Consider the following 23,407-nt stretch of genomic DNA (forward strand, 5'->3'; position numbering starts at 1 on the left):
AAAAATGATATACAGAGCATTCTCTAAGAGAGCCTTGAAAATTGCTCCATTTTCCTATTTAGATGTTGCTACTCAGTTAGAAACCACACACAGAAACAAGTTACTACCTTACCAATGCAGCCCTTGAGAGAGCAATTATAAATACCCTTCCTATATATGCAGCAAAGTACAAGCAAAGTCAAGGTTTGAGTAAATCATTAATTTGACACCAAGACAAAAAAGGATCAATAGTAGTATCAGGATCAAGATGCCTTGACCACATTCACTGGAATAGAAAGCAGTCCAGTAACTCAGACAGGGATAGCGTTAGACTCACATTCCATCTAGGTCATCATCCAGCTCCCGAAAAGCCTCTTCTGCTTTGGCTTGATCTCTTGCTGCTCTTTCAGTGGCTTTTTGTTCTGTTGCAAAGTAAACAGATAACTAGGAATTTTTAATAATAAAAAGACTTACCAGACACAAGATCTCCTACTTTCTCCAGCCACTAGAATAGCATTATATATGATTTCTGTATGAACTCAAACTACTTGAATCGTGCATCCCAAAGGGTCACTAAGAAAAGAAACATCCACACATGCAACTGTACCTAAGATCTACTGAAAGTACACATACCAGTCACAAGTTATGAAAAACAAAAAGAAAATGCAGACAAGTTATGAAAAACAAAAAGAAAATGGAGAGACATACACAATGTTTACTTGCTTATTTTTAGCGTATAAGATCCAACACTGGTGGTTATTTCAGCTCATTCCATGACCACACATAAAAATATGAAAGATTTTATTGGAGTTCTTATAAAATTTCAGGAAGACACAGTTGCACAAGACTGAATTCTTGAACAGTCATTAAACTTTTTTTTTTTTTTAACCATTGCAAATGCTCCTTAGTAAAAGCTATGCCCATAAGAACAACCCTGCTAATGCAGATAGGCCAATTCCTCAAGACCCTTCCCTCTGTGCCCATCATGATTGTCTGAATGGTGACAAAAAGAGAATGGACATTTTCTGCATTAATCCCCACCCTGAAATATAGGATGCATCCTTCAGAGAAGTTTGCTTTATGCAGACTCTGTCATACTGCAGTGCCTGCTAAAGAAATTGCTCTTTACCTGAGCATTTGAATAGATTCAAGCAGCCTTCACAACTTGGTGGTCTCCATGAATTCAGCTCCTACCAACTCCAATCAGGAGGGTCAGTATCCTGAGAGTTATAACTCAAAACACTGGGAGGACACAAGGCTGCAGACGTGTAGTTTTAAGGATCCAGCCTTGATGATTATTTCAGCGGTTCTTTCTTATACTAGGTAGGGGATGTCTTTACATTATCTTTGAGCTAGACAGTTTGAGTAAATTTCCCCAGTTTTCATGAATATACTATTGCAGTCCTATATTTCTGGCGAATTGTTTGAGACTCCTTTTTAATTAAAAAGTATTAAAAACCGGCATCCCATTTCCAACAGTGATCAAGCAGATAATTTTAGAAAGCCAAGCTAGAACTGACAGTAATAGCCCTGTGCCACTGTTTGCGCTCAGTCCAAGAGCAATTCATATTCAGAGGAATCTTGCCTTGCATGCATTGAGCAGCATCCAGGGTCGATGCAGCACCAGTGCTGACATAGCACTATCACAGATCAGTGCTGGTGTAACATCATTAGCATGTGCTAGAACAAAGAGAAAAAGCAATTTGCCACTGAAATTTGGCAGCAGTGCTACCTTTTGGCAGCACATTGCCACTTTCCTCCTTTGCACTAGTATTAGTTTTCACTAGCACTATCTTATTAGCACGATCTCAAAAAATGTTTTCAAGGGCTATTTATTTTGGAAAGTTTTGGAAAAAATGAACAGCCTTAAAATCTTTCATAATTCATTTTAGATTGATGAAGAAGTATTTAAGATAAGGTGTTGAAATATTCTTATTCAGATTTGCTCCCTCACAAATGGTTTCTGAAAGCTATGGAAGAAGGCTACTTTTATAAAGAACTACAGATATAGCCTTTCTGGGAAGTTTTTTAAATTATCTGTAAGATTCCCAATGTATTTCTTCCATTCTTTATTAAAAGTAATGATCCAATGTATTTCTTACTAATAAACATCCTGAGTTTGGATGCTCCAAAGTCATGTTGGCTTTCCCAGCATGTGAACTGGGAAGAACCCGGAAGAAAATGTGCATTCTGGGCTAGTTTTGTTTAAATGCTGTAGGAGTCAATTAACTTAGTTCTAATCTAATACCTAAGAGTTAATGTGGCATTATTGTTAGAATGACAGACCAGGGAACTGAGTTCCAGTACCCTTCTAGCCATGTAACTCACTGGGTTACTTTGGACAAGTCACTCTCAGCCTCACCTACTTCACAGGATTGTTGTTGTGAAGATACAATGGAATTAAAAGTGTAATCCACTCTGGATTGTTCACAAGAAAGAAAATTGTGGGTTGTAAATGTAACACAGCAATACCAAGAAGAACATGAAATGCTCTAGATTATCCTACCACTCGCACCAGATACAGGTGGGTTATCTGAGATTTTTTTTAAATTAGCTTTGAGGCTGGAGTCTACAGAACTCACTGCCAGAAATTTTAAGTTCTCAGTTAGTTCTTTGACCACTAGGAAATACTGCCAATAGAATAAATCCTCTCTACCTAAAATAAAATTAGTAGTTTGATTTCTATGGTATAGAAATGAGATTGTCACCTTCAGGCACCTTTCATAATGAATAAAAATAAGATATTCCTTAACAAAAAGTATTTTGCAAAAGTAAATAAAATTACATGTTTCAAATAATGGGTTGAGATTGCTTAAATGTTCTTAAATTAAATGCACCTGCTTATCGTTCTTAAGCTGAGCCTTTCCAAGAAAAATATAATCTCAGCAGTTTTTCCTTCAAGCCAGATTTCCCTAAGCTCCATTCCACAAGCAGAAACAAGTTTAGGAATTTCCCTAAACCTCCTCACAACAGAAATACACATGGTACTCCACTACTTCCTGCTTCTGGCTTCTAGAACAATTCAGGCATTAAAGAGAAAACTTGCTTTGGTCAGACAAAAAAACAGGAACCTAGAATATCTTAATGGTATCTTGGTATGCTCATAAAATCCTCTTATTACATTTAAGAGTATAGTTTATTCAGAAAAATACTATTTTACTGTGTTTACTTTTTTCAAGTTTTTAACATATATCCTAATTTTATAAGCAAACCAAGTTATTTATGTTCCTATGTTCCTATATATTTATGTTCCTAAAGTGGCCTTCGCCAACTTAATATAGTCTAATACATTTGGAGACCACCACTCAAAAACCTGACTATTGAACTTGCTGCCTTGCTGGGTAAACTGAAGCCCAGAACACTTGGAAGGCCCCAGACTGATGCTGTCCAAAACCAAAATGACTTTAGAAAAAAAGGAGGTATTGCTGATTTTCAAAAAAAAATAAAATCATTTTTCTGAAAAAGCTTATTCCCATAGCTTCAACATTTCTAGAAACTGTTCATTTCTAGCCATGACAGGACATTACCCTGACTTGCTATCACAATCCATAGCACTAGAAATACCCCTTGCCTACCAAGAATTTGTCTAACCTGCTTTTGAAATTATTGCCCAAAGCAGTCTTCACTGCATTTTGTTCCATGCAATGAATTCCTTAAGCTAAATTATCCCACAAATACATGCACGTAGTCTCATATGACCCCGCCCAAAGTAACATGGTCCTTTTCTTCCTCGGTCCTTAAATCTACCTTAGCTGTGAGGACTGCTGAAGATGTCTAAAGTAGACCCTGTAGCAAATGCAATAGCCAGAATCAGCCCTGCAGGTATAAGAGATGTAAGTCTGCCCTCAAACAAACTACCATTTGGGACAGCACTTGCCCGCAAAAGAATAGTTTAAATAGTCAAGAGAATGGTCTAGATCAACTTTTTGACCAGGGGGCCAGCTGAAAGGTGCTGGTGCTGGGCGTGGGTCGGAAAGGAGATGCCAGTGGTGTGTGCGGGCCAGTGGGGGGGGGGGGGCAGCACGGGCATGCTGAAGTGGGGGCTGGGTGCGCAGCAAGGTGCTGGCAGGTGCGTGAGGCGAGGGGAGGCGAGGGGAGGCGAGGCCGCGCCAGGAGGCAGGCGCACAAGGCAGCAGTTTGCTCACTTGGAGATGATTTTCTCCGTGCGAGCAAAGTGCTGCCTCCTGCGCGCGGGGCAAGGTGGGCAGCAGCAGGCACACACGTGGGCGCATGTGCAGCGGGTCGAATGAATGGGCATGGCGGGCCGGATCCGGCCCCCGGGCCATTGTTTGAGGACCCATGGTCTAGATGAATGTTCATTCATCCAGGGAACATCTGCTCACCTGCTGGGCAAAAGAAAAGTGAGGGAATGGGGGTGTTGGTCTCCCTGATTGGATGTTGTATTATCAAGCTTCTGTTTTAACGTGGCTAAAAGAATGGATAACTTTAAGAAATAAAAGAAGCTTGTATTTTGCAAATGGGTTGGCACGCTTATATGTGGTATGAAACGTGTAAGGTACATGGTTGTTTCTTAAATCATTTTAGGAAATCATTAATGTTGGTGTGGGAAAAGTTAAAGATAAAACTGTACACTAAATTACCAAGGTGGTTTTCACCTATGGAAGCTCTTGTATATCCAAATGCATTGAATTTTGATACAATCGTGAGATATGATGATAGTTTGGATAATGATGGAGGATTAAAATTGAATCATGAAATACAAGAACAAGGAATTAATATTTCTTGGTTGCACAAGGTTCAAATGCAATCGAGATATGCTAAAGACTATAGAATGTGGGGCTTTTATAAGGAGCCAACAGCATTTGATCATGTGATTATTAAATCAGATGAGAAAATGATTAAAAGATTGTATAACTTCCTACTAGATAGAGAATGGAAGATGAACAGGTTAAGGAAACTATGATAACGTGGGCATAAAACTTTGGATACAATATTGAGTTAGAGAAATGGCAAAAGCTGTGGGAAATATTAAAGTAACATTAGCAACTTCATACAAAGAAAACCTGTATAAAATGTTTTTTAGATGGTATCTGTCACCAAATAGGTTAGCTGTTTCCAAACATGTTAAATGGATGTTGAAAATGTAAACATAAATCGGGTACTTTTTATCGTATGTGGTGGACATGTGATAAGGCAAAAAAGTATTGGATTAAAATACACAAATGGCTTGAGGAGATGTTACATAAACCTCTAACATTTAAACCTGAAGTTTTTTTATTAGGCATTGTACCCAATGATCTTAGTAAACAAGCAATGTATTTGACTCTACATGTAACCACTGCAGCGAGGATTGCATTTGCCCAGCACTGGAAGAGTAAAGAGCCACCTACCAATGAACTGATTCTAAAAAAGATCTTGGACTGTGCGGAAATGGACAGAATGACTTTGTCTCTGAAGGAGAATGAAGATACAGACTTCTATCAAACTTGGGACTCTTTTTATCATTGGCTAGAGAAATGGGACTATGCATAGACTTAAATATGTTTTTAGTTTAACATAAAAAGAAAAAATGTGGGGGACTGACCCAGTAGGTCTGATGTTATCGATGATTTATGCTTCTTAGTTTTTGTTTTGTTAGGTATATATTAAGAATAAAACTTATTCAAGAGAAGAGAAGAGAAGAGAAGAGAAGAGAAGAGAAGAGAAGAGAAGAGCGGGGATGCTTTCCCTGAGCGAAGCCAAATTCATATGTTTGCCACTGTTTCCCAAAGAACTCACCTCTGAGACTTCCCAATGTTGCCAATCAGCTTCTGTCAGAGGTACTATCCTTTAACAGTTAGGAAATCGCAATTTTCCCATTAATTCTTATATTTCCCTGCCACAGAACAATCAACTAGTCACCACAGTTTGTTCTCTCTTACACATACATTCACCTCTTTGGCTTCATCTCTGTAAAAGGAGGGCTGTAGGCTTGAAACCAAGGAGGCTCTCAGTGCCATCAAACTCTTCATATGGTACACTGCACTCACCCTCCCAGGCTTTCTGGTGGATCTCTTTGGCTTCCTTTTCAGGCTTTTCAGCAGCATCTTTCAGTGATTTCAGAACTTCCACTTGCTCCTCCACAGTTTTCTTGCTCTCCTGTAGCTCAGTTAGCTTTTTCTAAAAGGGGAGGAAAAAAAAGAAAAGAATGAAGCCACCTGAATACAACCCAAGGCCAGCCCTTCCCACAACAGCATCACAAGACACCAATAAGCACTTGCTTCAGCACCTGTGTAATCCAGTTTGGTCAAGGGCAGTGCAAGGGGAAGGGCAGCTTAAATGTTCATTGTGGGTATTGCTGAGAAATTGTTCTGTAATGCTGAGTAAACAGAAGATAATAGTAACTTCTGAAAATGCATATGGACAACCAGCACTCCAGAGACAGAGGCACACAGGGAGTGCAGAGCGGTTTCCCAGAAACAGTGAATGGTGAATAGAGTATCCCCTAAAATCTCCCACTTCTCTTTGAAATGTCCCATTTCCCAAGCAAATGCCTGCCTGTAAAGAGCTACTTCTCGGCTTCCTCAGTCCCTTGAAGAAGGACTCACAAGAATAGGATTGTCGAGCCTCACAGCTCTATTGGAAATGGGCATTGCTCCCGCCAACAAGCTGCCTGTTTCCTGTGCCAGCCTCCTCACCTGCTTCTCTTCTTTTCTCTTACTTGCTTCTTCCATCAGGGTCTTCTTGATTTCAAAGCCCTCCCTGGCCACCTCAGCCTTCTGCTTTAGTTCTTCCCGCTCCTTTCGTCCCATCTCTCTGAATGGAAGCATGGAAAGAGACATCCAGAGTTTAGCCAAATGCCATCTTCCAAATGAGGCCCCATTCTGGAGGGATAGGGGTGGTCAAGCTTGCTTCAGGAATACAGTCCATGGCAGAAGGCCAGAGCAACAACAGGCTGCAGCCCAGGCAATGCCACCATCACCTAGCAACAAATTTGAGTGCTAGCAGCCAAATATAGCTTTCAAATTAAATTAAATTAAATTAAATTGCTTTTCTGAAATGCTCTGTATTTGCAGGCACTTTCAGAATTGTGTGGTAGCAGGGTAAGAGCCATGGTAGCAGGAAGACTATTTATAAAAAAAATATTTTCTTCAAATACATTATGGGAATATGGTAAAATACTGAAGATACCAAAATATTACATTAAAAATTTGAAGACAGCAAGGTCTGTAAGAAGCAGCATAAAAATAATCCAAGTTGAGAGTGACACAGTATTTTATTTATAAATTTATTTATTAGATTTATAGCCCACCCTTTTTCTTATAATGAACTCAAAGCAGCTCTTTCTCTGAAAAGTCACATGACGTCAAATGCATTAGTTTAAGAAGGTATCCAAGGATTAGGCTTCTACTTTCCACTTGCTGCCATGCTTGTGCTTTTTCAACATTTTATTTTAACTGGTATCATTATTTTGTGGTTGTATATTGTGATGCCTATTCTGTTTGAAACTTAATGTTTGCAAGCTATATAAGATACCTAAATAGGATAGAAACATACAAAAAAGCCAAAAAATCTAGAATCTACTGGTGAGTGATTTGTGTTAGATTGGCAAGAGCTTCTAATTGTCTAACAATAACAAATCAAATTAAGCAGGTGAAATTGAGAAAGGGAGCTGTGAGCTTAATTCAAAAAAATTGGAAAAAAATCCTGAATATATGCTCAGATGGAACCTGTACCTTAGTTCTACTCTTCAATTGAAAGAGCATGACTTATCCCAAAGTGACTATTTTTCTTTTGGATCCAGCTGATGAATTTTGCATAGAATCACAGAGTTGGAACAGGCCTATACAGCCATCAAGTCCATCTTCCTGCTCAATGCTGGACTCCAAGTTAAAGCATTCCTGACAGAAGGATGCCCAATTGCTAATTGAATGCCTCCAGTGTGGGGGAGTCCACAACCTCCCTAGGTCATTGGTTGCAGTGTCGTACTGCTCTAACAGTCAAGAATTTTTTTCTGGTATTTATTGATTAGCCAAAGGCTCTCTGGGTGGTTAACAGAATTAAAAAGTAAACAATAATACTACCAACAACAACAAAAGCAATAAACCAATAAACCATTAAAAACAATCAATAAAACCAATAGAACAGTGATAGGCTAACTGCAGCGGCCACAATTAAATTGTGGAAGAGGCACAACAGCAGATAAAAATACAGTACAATGTTAAAACCAAAGTCAAAACCTTTCAATCATTAAAATATCTGGTGAATAAAAAATAAAAAGGTTTCCACATGGTGCCTAAAAGGAAAAAAGAGCAGGCACCAGGAATACTTCTTTGGAGAGCTCACACAGGGTGTCACCACAGAGAAGGCTCTTCTCCTGGTCACCATATTCTTTACTTCTGTTAGAGGGGGCTCTCTGAGAAGGCCGCAAAAGATGATCTTAGGGCCTAGATAGGTACATACAGGAGGAGGTGTTTCTTCAGATAACCTGGCCCCAAGCCATTTAGAGCTTTAAATGCTAGTACTAGCACTCTGAATCAGGCCTGGACTTCAACAGGCAGCCAGTGCAGCTACAAAAAGGCTGGCAAAATATGGTCTGCTGGGTCAGGCTAGCTGGAATCTGGCTTCCTGTGACCTGAGCCCATTATTCCATGTCCTGCGCTCTGGAATGATCAAGAAGAGATCCTGCCTTCCTCTTTAGGACAGCTTTTCAAGAAATCGAAGAAATCATATCTCCTCCTTGAGATAAGAAGGGTATCTCCTAAGTCTTCTCTTTTTGAGGTTAAACATGCCCAGTTCTTTCAATCACACTGGGTTTTGTTTCCAGCCCCTGGATCATCCTTGCTGCCCTCCACTCCAGCTTGTCTGCATCTTTCTTAAACTGGATGCAATATTCCAAATGAGGCCTAAACAGTGCTGAGTAAGGGGGAACTAGTACTTCATGTGATTTGGAAAAGATACTTCTATAAATGCAGCCTAAAGCAGAATTTGCCTTTTTTGCGGCTGTATCACATCATTGACTCATATTCAGTTTGCGCTCTAGAACAATTCCAAGAATCTTCTCACTTGTAGAATCCAGCAAAGCATCCCCCATCTTGTAACAATGCATTTGTTTCTTTTTCTTAGGTACAGAACTTGGTGTTTGTACCTGCTAAATTTCATTCTAACACACAAACATATACACAAGCAAACCACATGAGGCCAATGGTTGCCCAAAGCACACAGCTGCTGGACATTATGTGAACAACTGGGCAGGTTCACATAGCGATTTCCAACAGCAGTAATTTAAGCAAAGTTAACTGTAGTTTTCACACCTATGGACAACCATTCCATAACCCAACCCTGTTTGTTACTTGTTGTATCATCTCAGTAGGAAGAGGGTCCTTGGCATGGTTAACAAATCACCCACATACCTAAAACAGTCCATGGGTTCCAAGTGGTTTATTAACAGAACCAGCAATCCACTGGGTTCAGATGCCATAACAACCTACAAGCAGGGTTTGGTTATCAAATAGGTTGTGCATGCAGCAAACCATGATGTTTTCTTTAAACCACTGTGGTACCCTGCAAACTAATGCGATGAATCAACAAGGCAAATCAACAACATAGAAACATAGAAACAAAGCGAGTCAGAAGGGGCCTCCCGGGCCATTCTAGTCTGACCTCTGGCACCAGCCAGCTCCGCTCACGACATGCCCACCATGTGGACGTCCAGCCTATCCTTGAACAACCTCAGCCAGGTTAACATAGATTTTGTGTTCTGTGATTTATCCCTGAAATTACTTGTGCTTAAACAATAAAACTTGAGTGGATTTCTTAAGACTCAGAACCTAGGTTTCTCCTTCAAGCTATACAAACATCAGGAGCTGGTCCATGGGACCAACAGTTCACCATCAACTCCAATTTTCCAATCTAGTCCAGGCCCAAGTAGCCCTTCAAAAATGAAGATAAAAGTTTCCTGAAAGGTTCACAATTGTGACTTACTTGCAGGTGTTTTCACACACAATGCCACTGTTGTACTCATCGGTTGCATCACAGCAGTCTAAAAGGCAGATGACAAGGAGAGTCATTCAAATCAAGCAACTTGGGCTCAGCCAATCACAACTAGAGGATACTATTGCCACAAGGTAGCAAAGCTTACCGCAAATGCCATCATTGACGCGAGAGGAGGGGATATACTGAGGACGGTAGCCAGCATTGGAGCAGTGGAAGCGCCCATTGGGGCATGCAGCAGTCCCTGAGTAGAAAGAGAAGACAGCTGTGGGTATATTTAAAAATGGGGGAGAGGAAAGGAGAAGGAACTACTCAAAGGCAGGAAGAAATGTTCCTCTCTCTCACGTACAGGACATCTATAGCCCAACTATACCTCCCCATGTTCCCTCAATTCCTCCCCCACCTGCAGATCTGTGACTGGAGTAAATTAGGCAAGCCATATTTTCCTATATAGAACAGGTTTCTCTTATTTGTGCACAATGGACTGAGGAGCACAACCCTTGGTGTCATGGTGATTCATGGCAAAAAGATAAGAAATAAAAAACTGTGGAGAAAGTCTAAGATCTGTAAGTCACAGAAGTGGCTTACAAGATATTCCAGCTATTAAAATTTTTAAATAAGCCTACATACTCTGCTTTATGGCCTAAAGATATGTGTCAAGGTCAGATCAAAGCCATATAGAAATTTAGATCTCTACCCAAACCCAGAAGCAGCAACAACTGACTCAAACAACTTAATGCAGTTCCAAAGACCCTTTGCAGTCCCATGAGGCAGACTCAGGACTATCATTTACACACATGATTGGCAGGAGAATGTTCCAGCATAGGGCTTCCTAAGCAGAAGGCTAAGCACCAAGCAGCTCACCACCCCTACTGCCTGGTGCTTGTTATCCTTCTGCAGCTACCAGTTCTCTGGACAACCCTGCCTCAAGTTGAGAGCCAGGTTGTATACCCCTTCCCTGATAAGAACTGCAACATAGGCACAGATGAACCTGTGTAGTTTCAGATATCCTTCTCCCATCTGTGTCATTTATAATCCACAAGAGGAATCAATTTGCCATCTTTTGCACCTGAAGTACCACTGTCTGACTTGAGACCCAATTATTAAACACTCTCAATACCCAGACAAATATGATTAAAGGTGACTAATCAATGTTTATCTACTGAACAGCCATCCAGGGAGACAGAGCTGCTACACACTCCTCCTTCAAGCACATACACCTCATTTTTACAAGGGGAGAAAGGGAGGATATCAGTATCTGTCTACATGAAAATCTTGTCACAGAATGAAGGGATTACAACTTCCTTCAACACTGGCATATGGAAAAGATAAGAAGTGCTTATAAATGGGTAAATTATTGTTCTTAAGTTGCCATCAACCATTCTGCAAAATCACTCTGACTCCTCTGCCTCTTCCATCACACAAGAGTTGATCTTGCAAAAGCACAAAGTGCACCCAGAAATCATTCATAAACCTAAACAAAAGCATGGTATTCATTTGCAGTCTTGCCTTTCTGACTGACTCTGTCCCTTGACTTCTAGGAAGATTGCAGTAAAATATGTAGACTGAGATCCTCAAACTTTTTCAACATGAGGCCAGTTGAAAGGAGGCAGTGGTGGGCGCAGTCCGGTGAGGCAGGGGTGCCCATGGGCACGTGCAGCGAGGTGGCAGCTTGCTCACTCAGAGATCTCTCAGCGAGTCCAAAACTATCTCTGAGTGAGCAAGCGCGTGCGCAGCTAGGTGGGCAGCAGCGGTGGTAGGCACAGGGATCCCAAAACCTCTGAGGCGGGCCACATAAATGGGCATGGTGGGTGGATCTGGCCTGCAGGCCGTACTTTTGAGGCCCCATGGTGTAGACAGTATAAAGACATGCCTCCAAGTCCACAAAGCTTCAGTCTTATTGAAAATGGAATTGGGAAGTAATTGTATCATTCCCACTCTTTAACTCCTTTACATTCTCTGCCCCCTTTTCTGAAGAGAACTTTGAGACACTCACTCCATTTCTCCTACTCCGTCTTCAAGACAAACTGTCTTGCCAAGATTACAAGCAGAAACAAGACTCAGATTCAGCCCTATTTCATATGTCACTAACATCAAGCTTTCTGAAGATTGTATTGCCATGTGAGTGCTTAAAAATGCTTACAGATAGTTGAGAGTCATCTTTTTAACTGAAGCGTTATTCTCTCTTTTGTATTTAATTATTACATTTTTATACCCCCTAATAGCTGATGCTATCTGAGCAGTTAACAAAGTTCGGTTTTTAAAGTTTTGTGTAATGGAAAAGAATATTCCACTGTTGAGTTGGACACTACAATTGTATACATGACTACTCAGAAGTAACCCCAGTGAGTTCAACTAGACTTAAACCCAGGTAAGCACATATAGGATTGCAGCTTAAGATGATTAATAGGGATGAGAACACTAAAAAGTGATCTATTGCTACTTGTCAAATGCTGAAGGATGAGTGACCCAAACATCTAATTACATCACCAGCTATAAGGAGTAAGACTCACTTCACGGGGGCAGGATGTGTGAATGGGGCATATATGAATTAATACCTCACTTACCTGGCTCATCTGAGCCATCTTTGCAGTCACAGTAATCATCATTGACTCTGTCAAAAGCTATCATTGCAGAGCCATCTAGACAAGTGAATGGTTTTGATTCATCATAGAAGTGATGGTCTGTAAAAGACAAAAAGAGACAATCCAGCAAGGGAACGCACTGCACACAAATATACTAATTTAGAAAGCTATCAGAGCCAGATGGCCAATAAACCAAGCATAAGTGAGTACAGTACATCTTTTGAGTGGCAACCATGATGCTAATTAAATCACAATGAATTATTACCCCCTTGTGGAAAGTGAAACTAAATGAACAGAAGTCTTCCCCTTGGACACATGTGGGAAGGAAGTGTGTGAGTCAAGTGAAACCCCTAGGGCTCACTCCAGCTCATGCACAGAATGCTACATCTTTACTTGGCAGTATGTGTGAACCAAGCTGTTGACGATGAAAAAACTGAGAATACTCAGAGAATAATGAGAATTAGAAAATGCTTCCATCACTGTTCTACTTAGCAGTAAGGAACTTCAGAAGAGGAACCATCCCCTACAGGAAATAACTGTTGTCATAAGCACATGCATGACCTAATGTGTCTGAAAAATGGTACTTTTATCTTTTGTTTTGGGACCACTAAGAGGTGTAGTACTTAGGGCTGAGGGCAATAGTAGACCTAATGCACAAATGCCTCTATTTCTTTATCCATTACACTGACATTGTTGGCCTTTGCTAACGAACCAAAGATGCACTCAAAAATTAACAAAGCAAGTAGTTATGCCTGTTTCCAGCCTTCACATCAACAGAAACATGAGAATTTGCTTCCTGATGGAACACGAAGTTACCGGAGATTTTCAAACTTGCCACCTAGCTTCGTATCCAGAGCTAGGAACTCACTTGTTAGGGAGACACCTCGTGGACGCTTCACTTCCACTGCAGAAGCCAGAGCTGAAAGCAAGAGTACCGCTAGAGACAGAAGCAGCATGATTCATAAGCCAAAGCAGCAGTCTTGCCTGAGGAAAAAGGAAAATAGACAACATGAGACTATCTTTCCTGGATGAGATGGAAAAGCTCTCTATTCCGATAGTAACCAACCAGATGCCCATAGGAAGCCCATGCATGCAATAGCACTCCCTTCTCATGCTTCTCAGCAACCAGTATTCAGAGGCATACTGCCTTCATTGCTGGAGATATTATATAGCCATCTTGACTCAGAGCCATTGATAACTTTAACTCCAAAGAAAAGCTTCCCATTGCATTGGAAATAGGTGGAGGAAGATAGAAAATCCTTTTCTCCCTCTCATTAAAAATACAATTCCCTTCACATTTCAAGAATTTACTTTGAATTGTATTTTATTTTGCCAACTTTAAACCCAAAGCCTGGCCTCCATCTTCAAATTACCCTGTTTCAAAACAGAAACACACAACATTGGATGCCAGGCGGGAATGGACAGGTCTTTGCTAAGATTGTCCTAAAGGTCCCCATGAAACTCAGAGCATTCATTATAGAAGATGCTAACAAAGATGCTTGAAGATGCTAACAAAAACTTCTCCTTTAAAATGTAGTCATTTTGGTAATTTCACCATACTGTACATCTCCATGTTTTTACTAGTGGCAGACCTAAAATAAAGATCCATGCAGCAAGTTGTTATATATAGGTTGCAGTTAGAAGAAAGACTCTCTGTAGAAAGGCCCTGAGTGGCATTCCATAGTAAGTACATGCACTGCTTCAGGCATTCAGCTTTGCTTCACATCATTTTCCAGCCAGTTGTTTTATGTGGGAATGGGAAAAGAATTACATGCATGACTCCCAAGATTCTTCTGCCTTTACAGCCCAATTATGGTGAACCTGGCTTATACCAGCCAAGATTTGGCCAGCTGGACCAAAGACGAGGCAACCTGCTTTCTCCCCATATGGTTTGGAGTACAATACCCATATACTCTAATCACTGGTCATACTAACTGGGTCTGATGGGAGTTGCAGTCTAAATCATCTGGTAGACACTGTTTTAACTCCTACTCCTGTTTTAACAGAATGTTTTTATTTTTTATTTGCATTTATATACCACCCTAGTAGCCCAGAGGGCTCTCTGGATGGTTTACCAACAATTCTAACTTCTTGGTCAGACTTAAATTGCATAAATTCCTGGACAAACCAGTAGTTAAACATTTTGATTTTTTAAAATTAAAAATGATTTTTTAAAATTTTGATTTTTTAAAAATTAAGATAAATCAATTGTCTTTGAATTAATTTTATTAACATGCAGAAGAAACCTCAGCTAGTCTAAATTGATTGCCTTTCTGAAGGTTAGTTTCTGTGATTTGGAAGTTATCTATCAATGCACATGACAAAAGAGGAATGGCCCTCTTTGCTCATTTGTGATAATCCATGCAAGGGGAGAACTTCTAAATAGTTCTTTAACCAAGGATTTTAATATTTGAAACAATAGGTTAAGTTTGCACTCATTGCACTAATTTTCATCCATATTCCAATCATCTATTCCTACCCATACACACACTCTTAAATGCTCTGTTTTTCACACAGTTGCTGAACAGAGATTTCTTTGTAAGATAATATAATCACCAAGGAGAAAATGATGCTTAAAAGAATTCGCTTTTGACTTGTGTTTTTCTAATTTAATAGCTAACAGTCAAGACTGAAAGACTAGAAGATTTGAGGAGCATATTGATAACAACATCAAGGCCAACAATTCTTTAAATATATCAGAAGAAACAAAGCAGCTAAAGAAGTAGTTGGACCACTGGATGATAATGGAATTAAAGGAGCACTAAGTGGGGGAGAGGGGCTGAAGAGATTGCAGAGAAGCTGAATGATTTTTTTAAATTAGTCTTCACAGAAGAGTATGCAGAGCAGATACCTATTCTGGAAGGGAGTTGGAGGAATTATGGCAAATAGAAGTGAGAAAACATGAAAGTCTCAACCTTACGGAGAAACTTAAAGACAGTAAATGACCTGGTCCAGATGATACCTATCCTAGAGTTCCTTTAGAACTCAAACATGAAATTGCTGAACATCTTACAGAAATAATATGTTCCTAAAATCAATCTTTTTACCAGGGGATTGGAGAATGGCCAATGTAACATCAATTCTTAAAAAGGGATCTGGGGAATTACAGACTAGTTAGCTTAACATCTGTTCTGGATAAACTGCTTGAAAGCATTATTAAAGATAGAATTAGTAGGCACACAGAGGGACAAGCCCTATTGAAAAAGAATCAACATGGTTTCCACAAAGGCAGGTCCTGTTTTACTAACCTGTTGGAGTTCTTTAAAAGTGTTAATAAGTATGTAGACAGGGGTGATCCAGCAGACATTGTTTACTTGGACTTCCAAAAGGCTTTTGACAAAGTCCCTCCTCAAAGGCTCCTGAGCAAACTAAGTAGACATGGAACAAAAAGGTGTCCTCTTATGGATCACCAACTGGTTAAATGCAGAGGGTGGGAATAAAATTGAAATTTCTCCCAATGGAGAGATGTCACCAGTGGAGTCCCACAGGGTTCTGTAATTAGAACCAATGCTTTTCAACCTATTCATAAAAGATATAGAATTAGGTGTAAGCAGTCAAGTGGCCAAGTTTACTGATGACACCAAACTGTTGGCTCAGTGCACAACTACGGTGAAAAATGCAAATTCCATGCTAGGTATAATCACAAATGGAATAGAAAACAGAACTGTTAAGATCTTACTCCCCTTATACAACTCTTTGGTGCAACCACATTTGGAATACTGTGTTCAGTTCCAGTTGCCTTACCTGGAAAAGGGAATTCTTGAGCTGGAAAAACTATGGAGAAAGGCAAATAAAATGATCAAGGGGCTGAAACAGCTCCCTTAAAAGCAGTAGCTACAACAACCGGGACCACTTAGCTTAGAAAAAAGGTAACGGGAAATATTATAGAGATGTTTAATATGCATGGAGTGGAGAAAGTGGAGAATAAGACATTTTTCTCCCTCTCCCATAACAATCAAACTGAGGGTCATTCCATGAAGCTGACTGGTGAGAGGTTTGAGAGAGATAAGAGGGAGGACTTCTATACACAACATAAAGTTAAACTATGGAATGTGCTGCCAGGGAAAGTGATGACAGCCACCAGCTTGGACGGGTTTAAAAGCAGATTGAATATGTTCATGGAGGAGGAGGAGGAGGAGGAGGAGGAGGAGGAGGTGGTGGTGGCGGTGGCAGTGGCAGCAGCTATCAGTGGCTACCAGCTTTGCTGGCTATGTGCTACCTGCTTCACCAGAGGCAGCATGTCTGCATACACCAGTTGCTGAAGAGCTTCAGTAGGTGGAGGTCTTGCATCCATCCTGCCCTGTGGGCAGCTGGTTTGCCACTGTGCATTCGGAATGCTAGACTAGATGGACTTTGGTCTGATCCAGCATGGCTTTTCTTATGTCCTTAGTTTGTTGTTGCCTTGACCCACCACCCCCGCCCCACTGTGCGGTCTAGGACATTAGAGATAGAAAGGTCTGGAAGCAACCACAAATAATGGTTGCTTAGGCTTATACCACATGGAAAGGGTAACGTGCATTCCATGCAATACCCCTCCCGAGCCTTGGTGAGCGATTCTACGTGGCGATCGATGGCTATATCCGACCACCCACAGTCCAGTTTCACCTACAGCTGCAGTTCCAGTTTCTGCTCCCGCCCCGCTACTCTACCCATCACCTTTCCCTCATGCTTCTCCGCAACCCCAACTCAAGAAACCTGCCCCAGAGAACAACCTCACGCACGCGCTCGTCCCTTACGCATAAGCACTGCAAGCCCAGGACCTTCCTTACCAACCGGACGCAAACGGTCCTAAGTCCACCGTCTAGAAGCCGGAAAGAATGGACGGAACATCCGGTTGCAAGCACGATAGTAAGCGGGGAAGACGCCCTACCACTACCGTTTTTCTCAAGTGCCATTTTGAGAACAGTGAGGACGTCCATCTTAAGAGTGGCGGAAGTTTATTTCTTTCTCTAACACCACCAGATATAACAAACCAATTACTGTCTCTCTTGTTTTTCAAGACCTCACTTGCTTTTCTATCTGTACAGAAGTGCTCCTATTTCTTCCTTCGTATGACAGCAACTCTGGCCCGTCAGCGAAAATTTTGTCCTTACTCCCATCATGCCTTCCGCGTCTTCCCCCTTCTGGCCAATGGGCGCTTTGCATCAGAACTGGTCGTCATAGAGACCGATCCAGGCGTAGGGATGCTGAGGGAGGAGGTTGCAGCCTGCTAAGGGGGAAAGAAAGGCCGGGAAGGAGTTGAGTGAGGGCTTCTGTAGAAGAGGAGAGAGCAGTATCGATCTAAAAGCAACTTCTAGGCATCGAGGGAGTGAAGCAGCGGATACCACAAAGTGACCGCGTGAAGACTATATTTCTCTTTCACATCCATTCACTGTTTTCCCCTTACCCTTCTACTCCTGAAAGGTTGCCATCAGGCTCTGCCCAGTGTGCCCCAGCAGTCGTGGCATACTGCGCGGCTTTTGTGTCCTGCACGAGCTTCATCGTCCTAGACTACTGACTCTCCAGCCCGTCATCATCGCAGCTGCCATGCCAGTGACACAGACCTTGGAAGGGATAAAGCCCCCAGTGCTCGAGCAGATCTCAGAGCTGCAGAACAAGATACAGCTCCTAGGTAAGGAGAGTCTGACGTGCTTAGAGGTAGATGCTACAGCATCCCAAAATGAATAGTGCTTAGGAGTAAGGCCTCTAGAAGGCCTAGAGCAGTGGTGGCGAACCTATGGCATGCGTGCCGCAGCAGGCATGCAGAGCCCTCTCCGTCGGCACATGAGCCGAGTCACCCCAGCAGCTGAGCATCAGGTAACAGTGCACATAGTGAACATGCACATGTTCGGAAAGGAGTAGCGGCACCAGGCAATGACATCACAAGCTGCAACTCAACTCATTAGCCGTGACTCGTCCGAGCTTTCACATGGTCGGTCAGTGTCCTATTTGCTTGGACTGGCTGTGAGTTGTTTTTTCTAAACTAAAACCTCAGTATTCAGGTTTTATTGCAGTGTTGCCACTTTGCGATAAATAAGTGGGGTTTGGGTTGCAGTTTGGGCACTTGGTCTCTGAAAGGTTCGCCATCACTGGCCTAGAGTGTCAATGTGGTATGGTGGTTAAGAGCACAGGACTCAGACTCAAGTGATCTGGGTTCTGGTGCCTGCTCAGGGAGCCAGCTGAGTCTGTCACAAATTGTCAGCCTGACCTACCTCACAGGGTTGTTGTGCAGAGGAGGAGGAGAATTATGTAAGCCACTTTGAGTTTATTATAAGAAAAAAGCAGGATATAAATCTAATAAATTAATAAATAAAACATGTTTAGTCACTGAGGAGAATAAGCCTCATAGTTTCCACTGGGAGTTCTGAGTGGACATGGATAAAATTGGACTGCTTGCAAACTGCTGTATAGGCTCGAAAGTAACAGTAGAATAGGTGGCAGTTGGACCAGAAAGTTTTTCATAGTTCTTTACCATAACTATGTATGTATATTATATGCTGTTTATCATTTCAGATTGAAAGGTTGCACAACAAACTGTACAATTGGGTAGTTTTTAAACCTTTCATTCTTTTCAATAATTTGTGAATTAGGGCTGTACCACCATTTACTCAGGAAAAATCTATCCTAACATTACACTGAGATGATTACAACCATGCATTATCTAATTCAAGTGTAAAACTCTGATTGTTACCATGACTGATATCAAGAGGAATATCATTGGGTATTACTTCGGTATATTCCTGCTGAGAAGGGGATCCCAATTAAGTCCCACCTATAGCAAAAGTAACTTTAAATAAATAATAAAGCTCTGATTATTCAGCTAAACTAGCCTTACAAATATCTGTATCTGTTCATTCGTGGTATAACCAAGCAGAAACATGAAAGATTATAATGCTTGATTACCAGGGGAGCAATGTTTACATACCAAGTTATCTAAGGTAGTAGCTGTTTGCAAATTTGGGCAAGTGGTTGGTTAGAAGAGCTGACTAGAGAAGCCCAAGTGCATCTAGCAAGAACCAAACATAAACTTCTTGAAACTATTTGGCCTTGCCAGTACATCAACAAAGAGTGGAGAATGAGATGTGTTTTTTCTGCTCATTACAGAAGGTGACCGGAAAGCTTTCTATGAGAACTCCCAGTGGAACATTAAGAAAAATAAGGAGTCCATTTTGCGGTTGAGGCAGGAGAATAAGAAGTTGCACCAGAAGTTGGCAGACCTTCTAGCGGTGAGCCTCAGAGCCATGTTCTGCTCTGGAGAAAATAGATATGCTTGCCAGCAAGTAGAAACAATAAACTGCATGTGTGATATCAACACATGTCAGAATCCCTTCTACTTTCAGACATACTTTCTATTGGTTATAGTTCTTACTTAAGAACTCTTTCTGTGGGAAGAGTGTAAATGCTGAATGTATATATAGTCCAGTCATAGTACTCTATTAGTAATTGCATATTCTTCACGTATTTGCCTCAGTATCTAAAGCTGCAAACTTTGCTCAGGTTACTAAGGGAGCTCTGCATCCAATCACTGTCACTGGTACCATTCATGCACACTGCACCAGATGCCTTAAAAATAACAATGAGGGAAGAGGGTGGAAATTACTGTGTATGCCCTTCTGCTCCTTGTGCAAAAGAAGTAAGCTCTGAAGTCAAGAGAAGCATAGTGTATTGGACCTGAAAAAGTGAATTTAATTGGCTCATCTTTGGCAGGGAGAGGAGAAAGTAATCAAAGCTGCATTCCACGAACATCCGGCTGAACAGGGATCTGTGAAAAATAAAACTGGTGAGGTAGGTGATGATTGCAGGTATTGTTGCATAGAATGAAAATGGAGGTTTTCAGATTTGGGAATATAGTCAAAGATCTGCAAGCACTTTTTTTTTTTTTTTTTTGCAGATTTACTTAATACAATTCACTGAGTTCAGTAAGATTTACCCTCCAATAAGCGTGCAAAATATTGCAGCCAGACATGCTTGGGAAACAGCACCATTACCATAGCTCAGGTGTTAGGTTAAGATTTCTTGTTCATCGGGGCTTTTAATGCTAGTCCATTGCCCTCATAGCTTAGTGTTATGTCCAAACTGGAGTATTATGAGGACTTTTTGTTTTTACCTGCTTCTGTTGTTATGCAGAAGTATGTTGTTGTTGTGATTATTGTTATGATATACTGCTTTATAGAATTTACTGAGTTATGCTCTTCTTTGTGTAAATTGACATGCAAATGCTAACACTTGAGGCATGTCAGCAGGTGCAATTCTATTGATCACCAGCTCTTGAACTCAGAAGCTCACAAGCAGAATGGGAAGAGTGGTGGAGGAAATCTTTGCCTTCATGCCCTTATACCCTGCATTTTTGCTAAATAGGTACTTCCATCCATCTAGCAAAATCATTTCAGAAGTGGAGGTAAGGAGGCTGAGGAGGCCCCAGGAGAACTTGTATCCTGGCCTCCTCCCTCTCCACCCACCAAACACTCCCTTTTCTCCCTCTTTGAGGTTACTTTTCCAAATTGGTAGCCAGCCAGCATGGTTCTTTCTGTATGAGCTTCAAGGGCACCAGGGGAGGGGGCAGAGATCCAAGTCTTCCATCTGAGGGTAGAGCACTATCTCCATCCTTAGACCTGGGAACCAGAAGTCTCCCAAGGCCTCCTTATACACTGTCTACACTTCTTAAGAGAGGAAGGGAAACTTGAAATCTTTTGCATGGCTTCCTTACTCGGATGAAATCATAGGACAGAAGAAAACAGCCGTAAGATGAAACTGTGGAACAGCATACCCAACCTTCTTAAAAATTAAATCCCTCTCACTTGGGCAAATTAACTGCCAACGTAACTGTTCAGATGCCTCTGAGCCTTCTTGCTCCTCTGCTCCATAGGGTGCTATTCAGGTCATCAGTCACCGGCTATGTGAGAAAATCAATCAGTTAAACAACCTGAAGCATCAGGTGGAGATGCGAAAACGCAGACTGGAAGAACTGCAGCTTCAATACAGTACCAGGGCACAAGAAATCAATGACATGCATGCACTCGAAGAAGGCAACATTGAGACAGCCAAGGTAAGAGGAGCCTGAATCCCTTGGAAGGAGGAAGCTGATACCCACCATCAGAGGTTTCCCCTCACTGGGTTTGAGGCTTCCCAATATCCCAGACAGATAGAGTCTTTGCTTCTACTTGAGTCTCAGCTTAGCTAAAATGAAAGCAGACCAGTTTCATAAAACATAGGAAGAATGCCAAGTTGACATGGGCCTGAAGGCTTTCTGGGTTCTTACTCTTAACTGCGAGAATGGAGCTCAGGAGAATGGGGTGGCTACAGTGGAGTGGGATTGACTGAGAGTCAGGATTCTGGGGTCCTTGTCTCCTCAGCAAGGAGAATTGAAGGATTTAACACCGAGGGATGGGAAAGTCAGGACACTGCAGGTGGCTCATAACATCTGGCTTTAAGCAAAGCTATTCTCCTTAGTAGTGCAGGTAGCAAATTCTTGTGATGGGGCTACTGTGAAGCGGGTGTGTTGTTTCTGCTCTGCCGCTCCTCTCCATGGAATGCAATTGTGACGTGGGGATCTCTTGTGCTTTGACTGCTTTTCTGTCTGATCATTTCTATTCTGAAAAGCAGCTGCTCCCCACAGGGAAGGAGACATAATTCTGCTGCATGTTTGCATAGTATCTGACATGCTGAGACTCTCTTTGGAAGAGTGCCTTTTCTTTCAAGCAGTCATGCTTGTTAACTCTTAGAGGCCACACTGTGATCTTCCTGTACAGTTAATATAATCACCCCAGCTCTATTTTACAAGAAAGAGTGCTGAACTTTGGCTAGTGATGTATTAAGTCCTATTTGAAGAAACTGTCATTCAATGGGGGCTCACACCTCTAACTCCAGCTGTGAGACTAACTCTTGATATGTTAGGCTGAATCCCCTCCAGATAAGCATTGATTTCAAGCAGACTAAGCCGTATACCTTTTGTAAAGTACTTGCCCAGGATTTTGGCATCCTAAACTATTTGTGGTAATTAAAAGGGCTTGCCCTTCATCTGTGGTCTCTGATTTTACAAAGTCCAGGGACAGTTGCAGTGAATTATGAAGATGCCTTGCAAGAAATAAGCACAGCAGAGATCCATGCGATTAACTGGGATTGTGGAGAAGTTGTCTGAGCATTTAGAGGTGTGCTATAGTAAATCTAAGCATTTTTCTGGAATAAATGCAGTTTGGCTGCCTTGCTATTGATTGCCTCTCTCTGAACCTCAATATAGTGGGTTTTGCCTATGAGCATATAGAGGTCCTTGCAAATACCACAGTGCCTTGTCAGTGTTTGCTTTCCTTTGTTTCTAGTGGGCCTTAGGAACTTACCCAGGTCATTCCAAAAACTGTTTTGTCTTTCATGTTGCAGTTCCAATCCTGATCAGCTCCTCCTGTGGCTGCTGTTTCTCAAATAAAAAAGCAATGCTACCATTGCTAATTACAGTATATCACAGAAGTGAGTACACCCCTCACATTTTGTAAACATATCTTTTCATGTGACAACCCTGAAGAAATGACACTTCGCTACAATGTAAAGTAGTGAGTATACAGCTTGTATAACAGTGTAAATTTGCTGTCCCCTCAAAATAACTCTAACACACAGCCATCAATGTCTAAACCACTGGCAACAAAGGTGAGTACACCCCTAAGTGAAACTGTCCAAATTGGGCCCAAAGTGTCAATATTTTGTGTGGCCACCATATTTTCCAGCACTGCCTTAACCCTCTTGGGCATGGAGTTCACCAGAGCTTCACGAGTTGCCACTGGAGTCCTCTTCCACTCCTCCATGACAACATCACGGAGCTGGTGGATGTTAGAGACCTTGCGCTCCTCCACCTTCCATTTCAGGATGCCCCACAGATGCTCGATAGGGTTTAGGTCTGGAGACATGCTTGGCCAGTCCATCACCTTTACCCTCAGCTTCTT

General features: G+C 41.5%; 2 protein-coding genes across 4 annotated transcripts in view; one reads left to right on the plus strand and one right to left on the minus strand.

The window, feature by feature from the left end:
- Positions 1-17,326, minus strand: part of PRKCSH (protein kinase C substrate 80K-H) — a 77,380-nt gene extending 60,054 nt beyond the window's left edge. The window contains exons 1-8 of one of the 3 annotated variants that reach the window (XM_044443606.1): positions 17,267-17,326; positions 13,366-13,481; positions 12,480-12,596; positions 10,061-10,156; positions 9,904-9,961; positions 6,618-6,735; positions 5,970-6,099; positions 317-401 (exon numbers count right to left, since the gene is read on the minus strand). In XM_044443606.1, the coding sequence (XP_044299541.1) occupies positions 317-401; positions 5,970-6,099; positions 6,618-6,735; positions 9,904-9,961; positions 10,061-10,156; positions 12,480-12,596; positions 13,366-13,453 (692 nt within the window). In that variant the 5' untranslated portion in view covers positions 13,454-13,481; positions 17,267-17,326. The other 2 variants (XM_044443607.1, XM_044443605.1) reach the window with 2 other exon arrangements.
- Positions 17,327-18,023: 697 nt separating this feature from the next.
- Positions 18,024-23,407, plus strand: part of ODAD3 (outer dynein arm docking complex subunit 3) — a 20,889-nt gene continuing 15,505 nt past the window's right edge. The window contains exons 1-4 of the mRNA XM_044443701.1: positions 18,024-18,108; positions 19,581-19,702; positions 20,184-20,261; positions 21,343-21,522. Coding sequence (XP_044299636.1) covers positions 18,024-18,108; positions 19,581-19,702; positions 20,184-20,261; positions 21,343-21,522 — 465 coding nt within the window. The remainder of the gene's footprint in view (positions 18,109-19,580; positions 19,703-20,183; positions 20,262-21,342; positions 21,523-23,407) is intronic.

This window comes from Varanus komodoensis, unplaced genomic scaffold, assembly GCF_004798865.1.
Source record: "Varanus komodoensis strain SLA01 unplaced genomic scaffold, ASM479886v1 scaffold42, whole genome shotgun sequence".
NCBI lineage: Eukaryota > Metazoa > Chordata > Lepidosauria > Squamata > Varanidae > Varanus > Varanus komodoensis.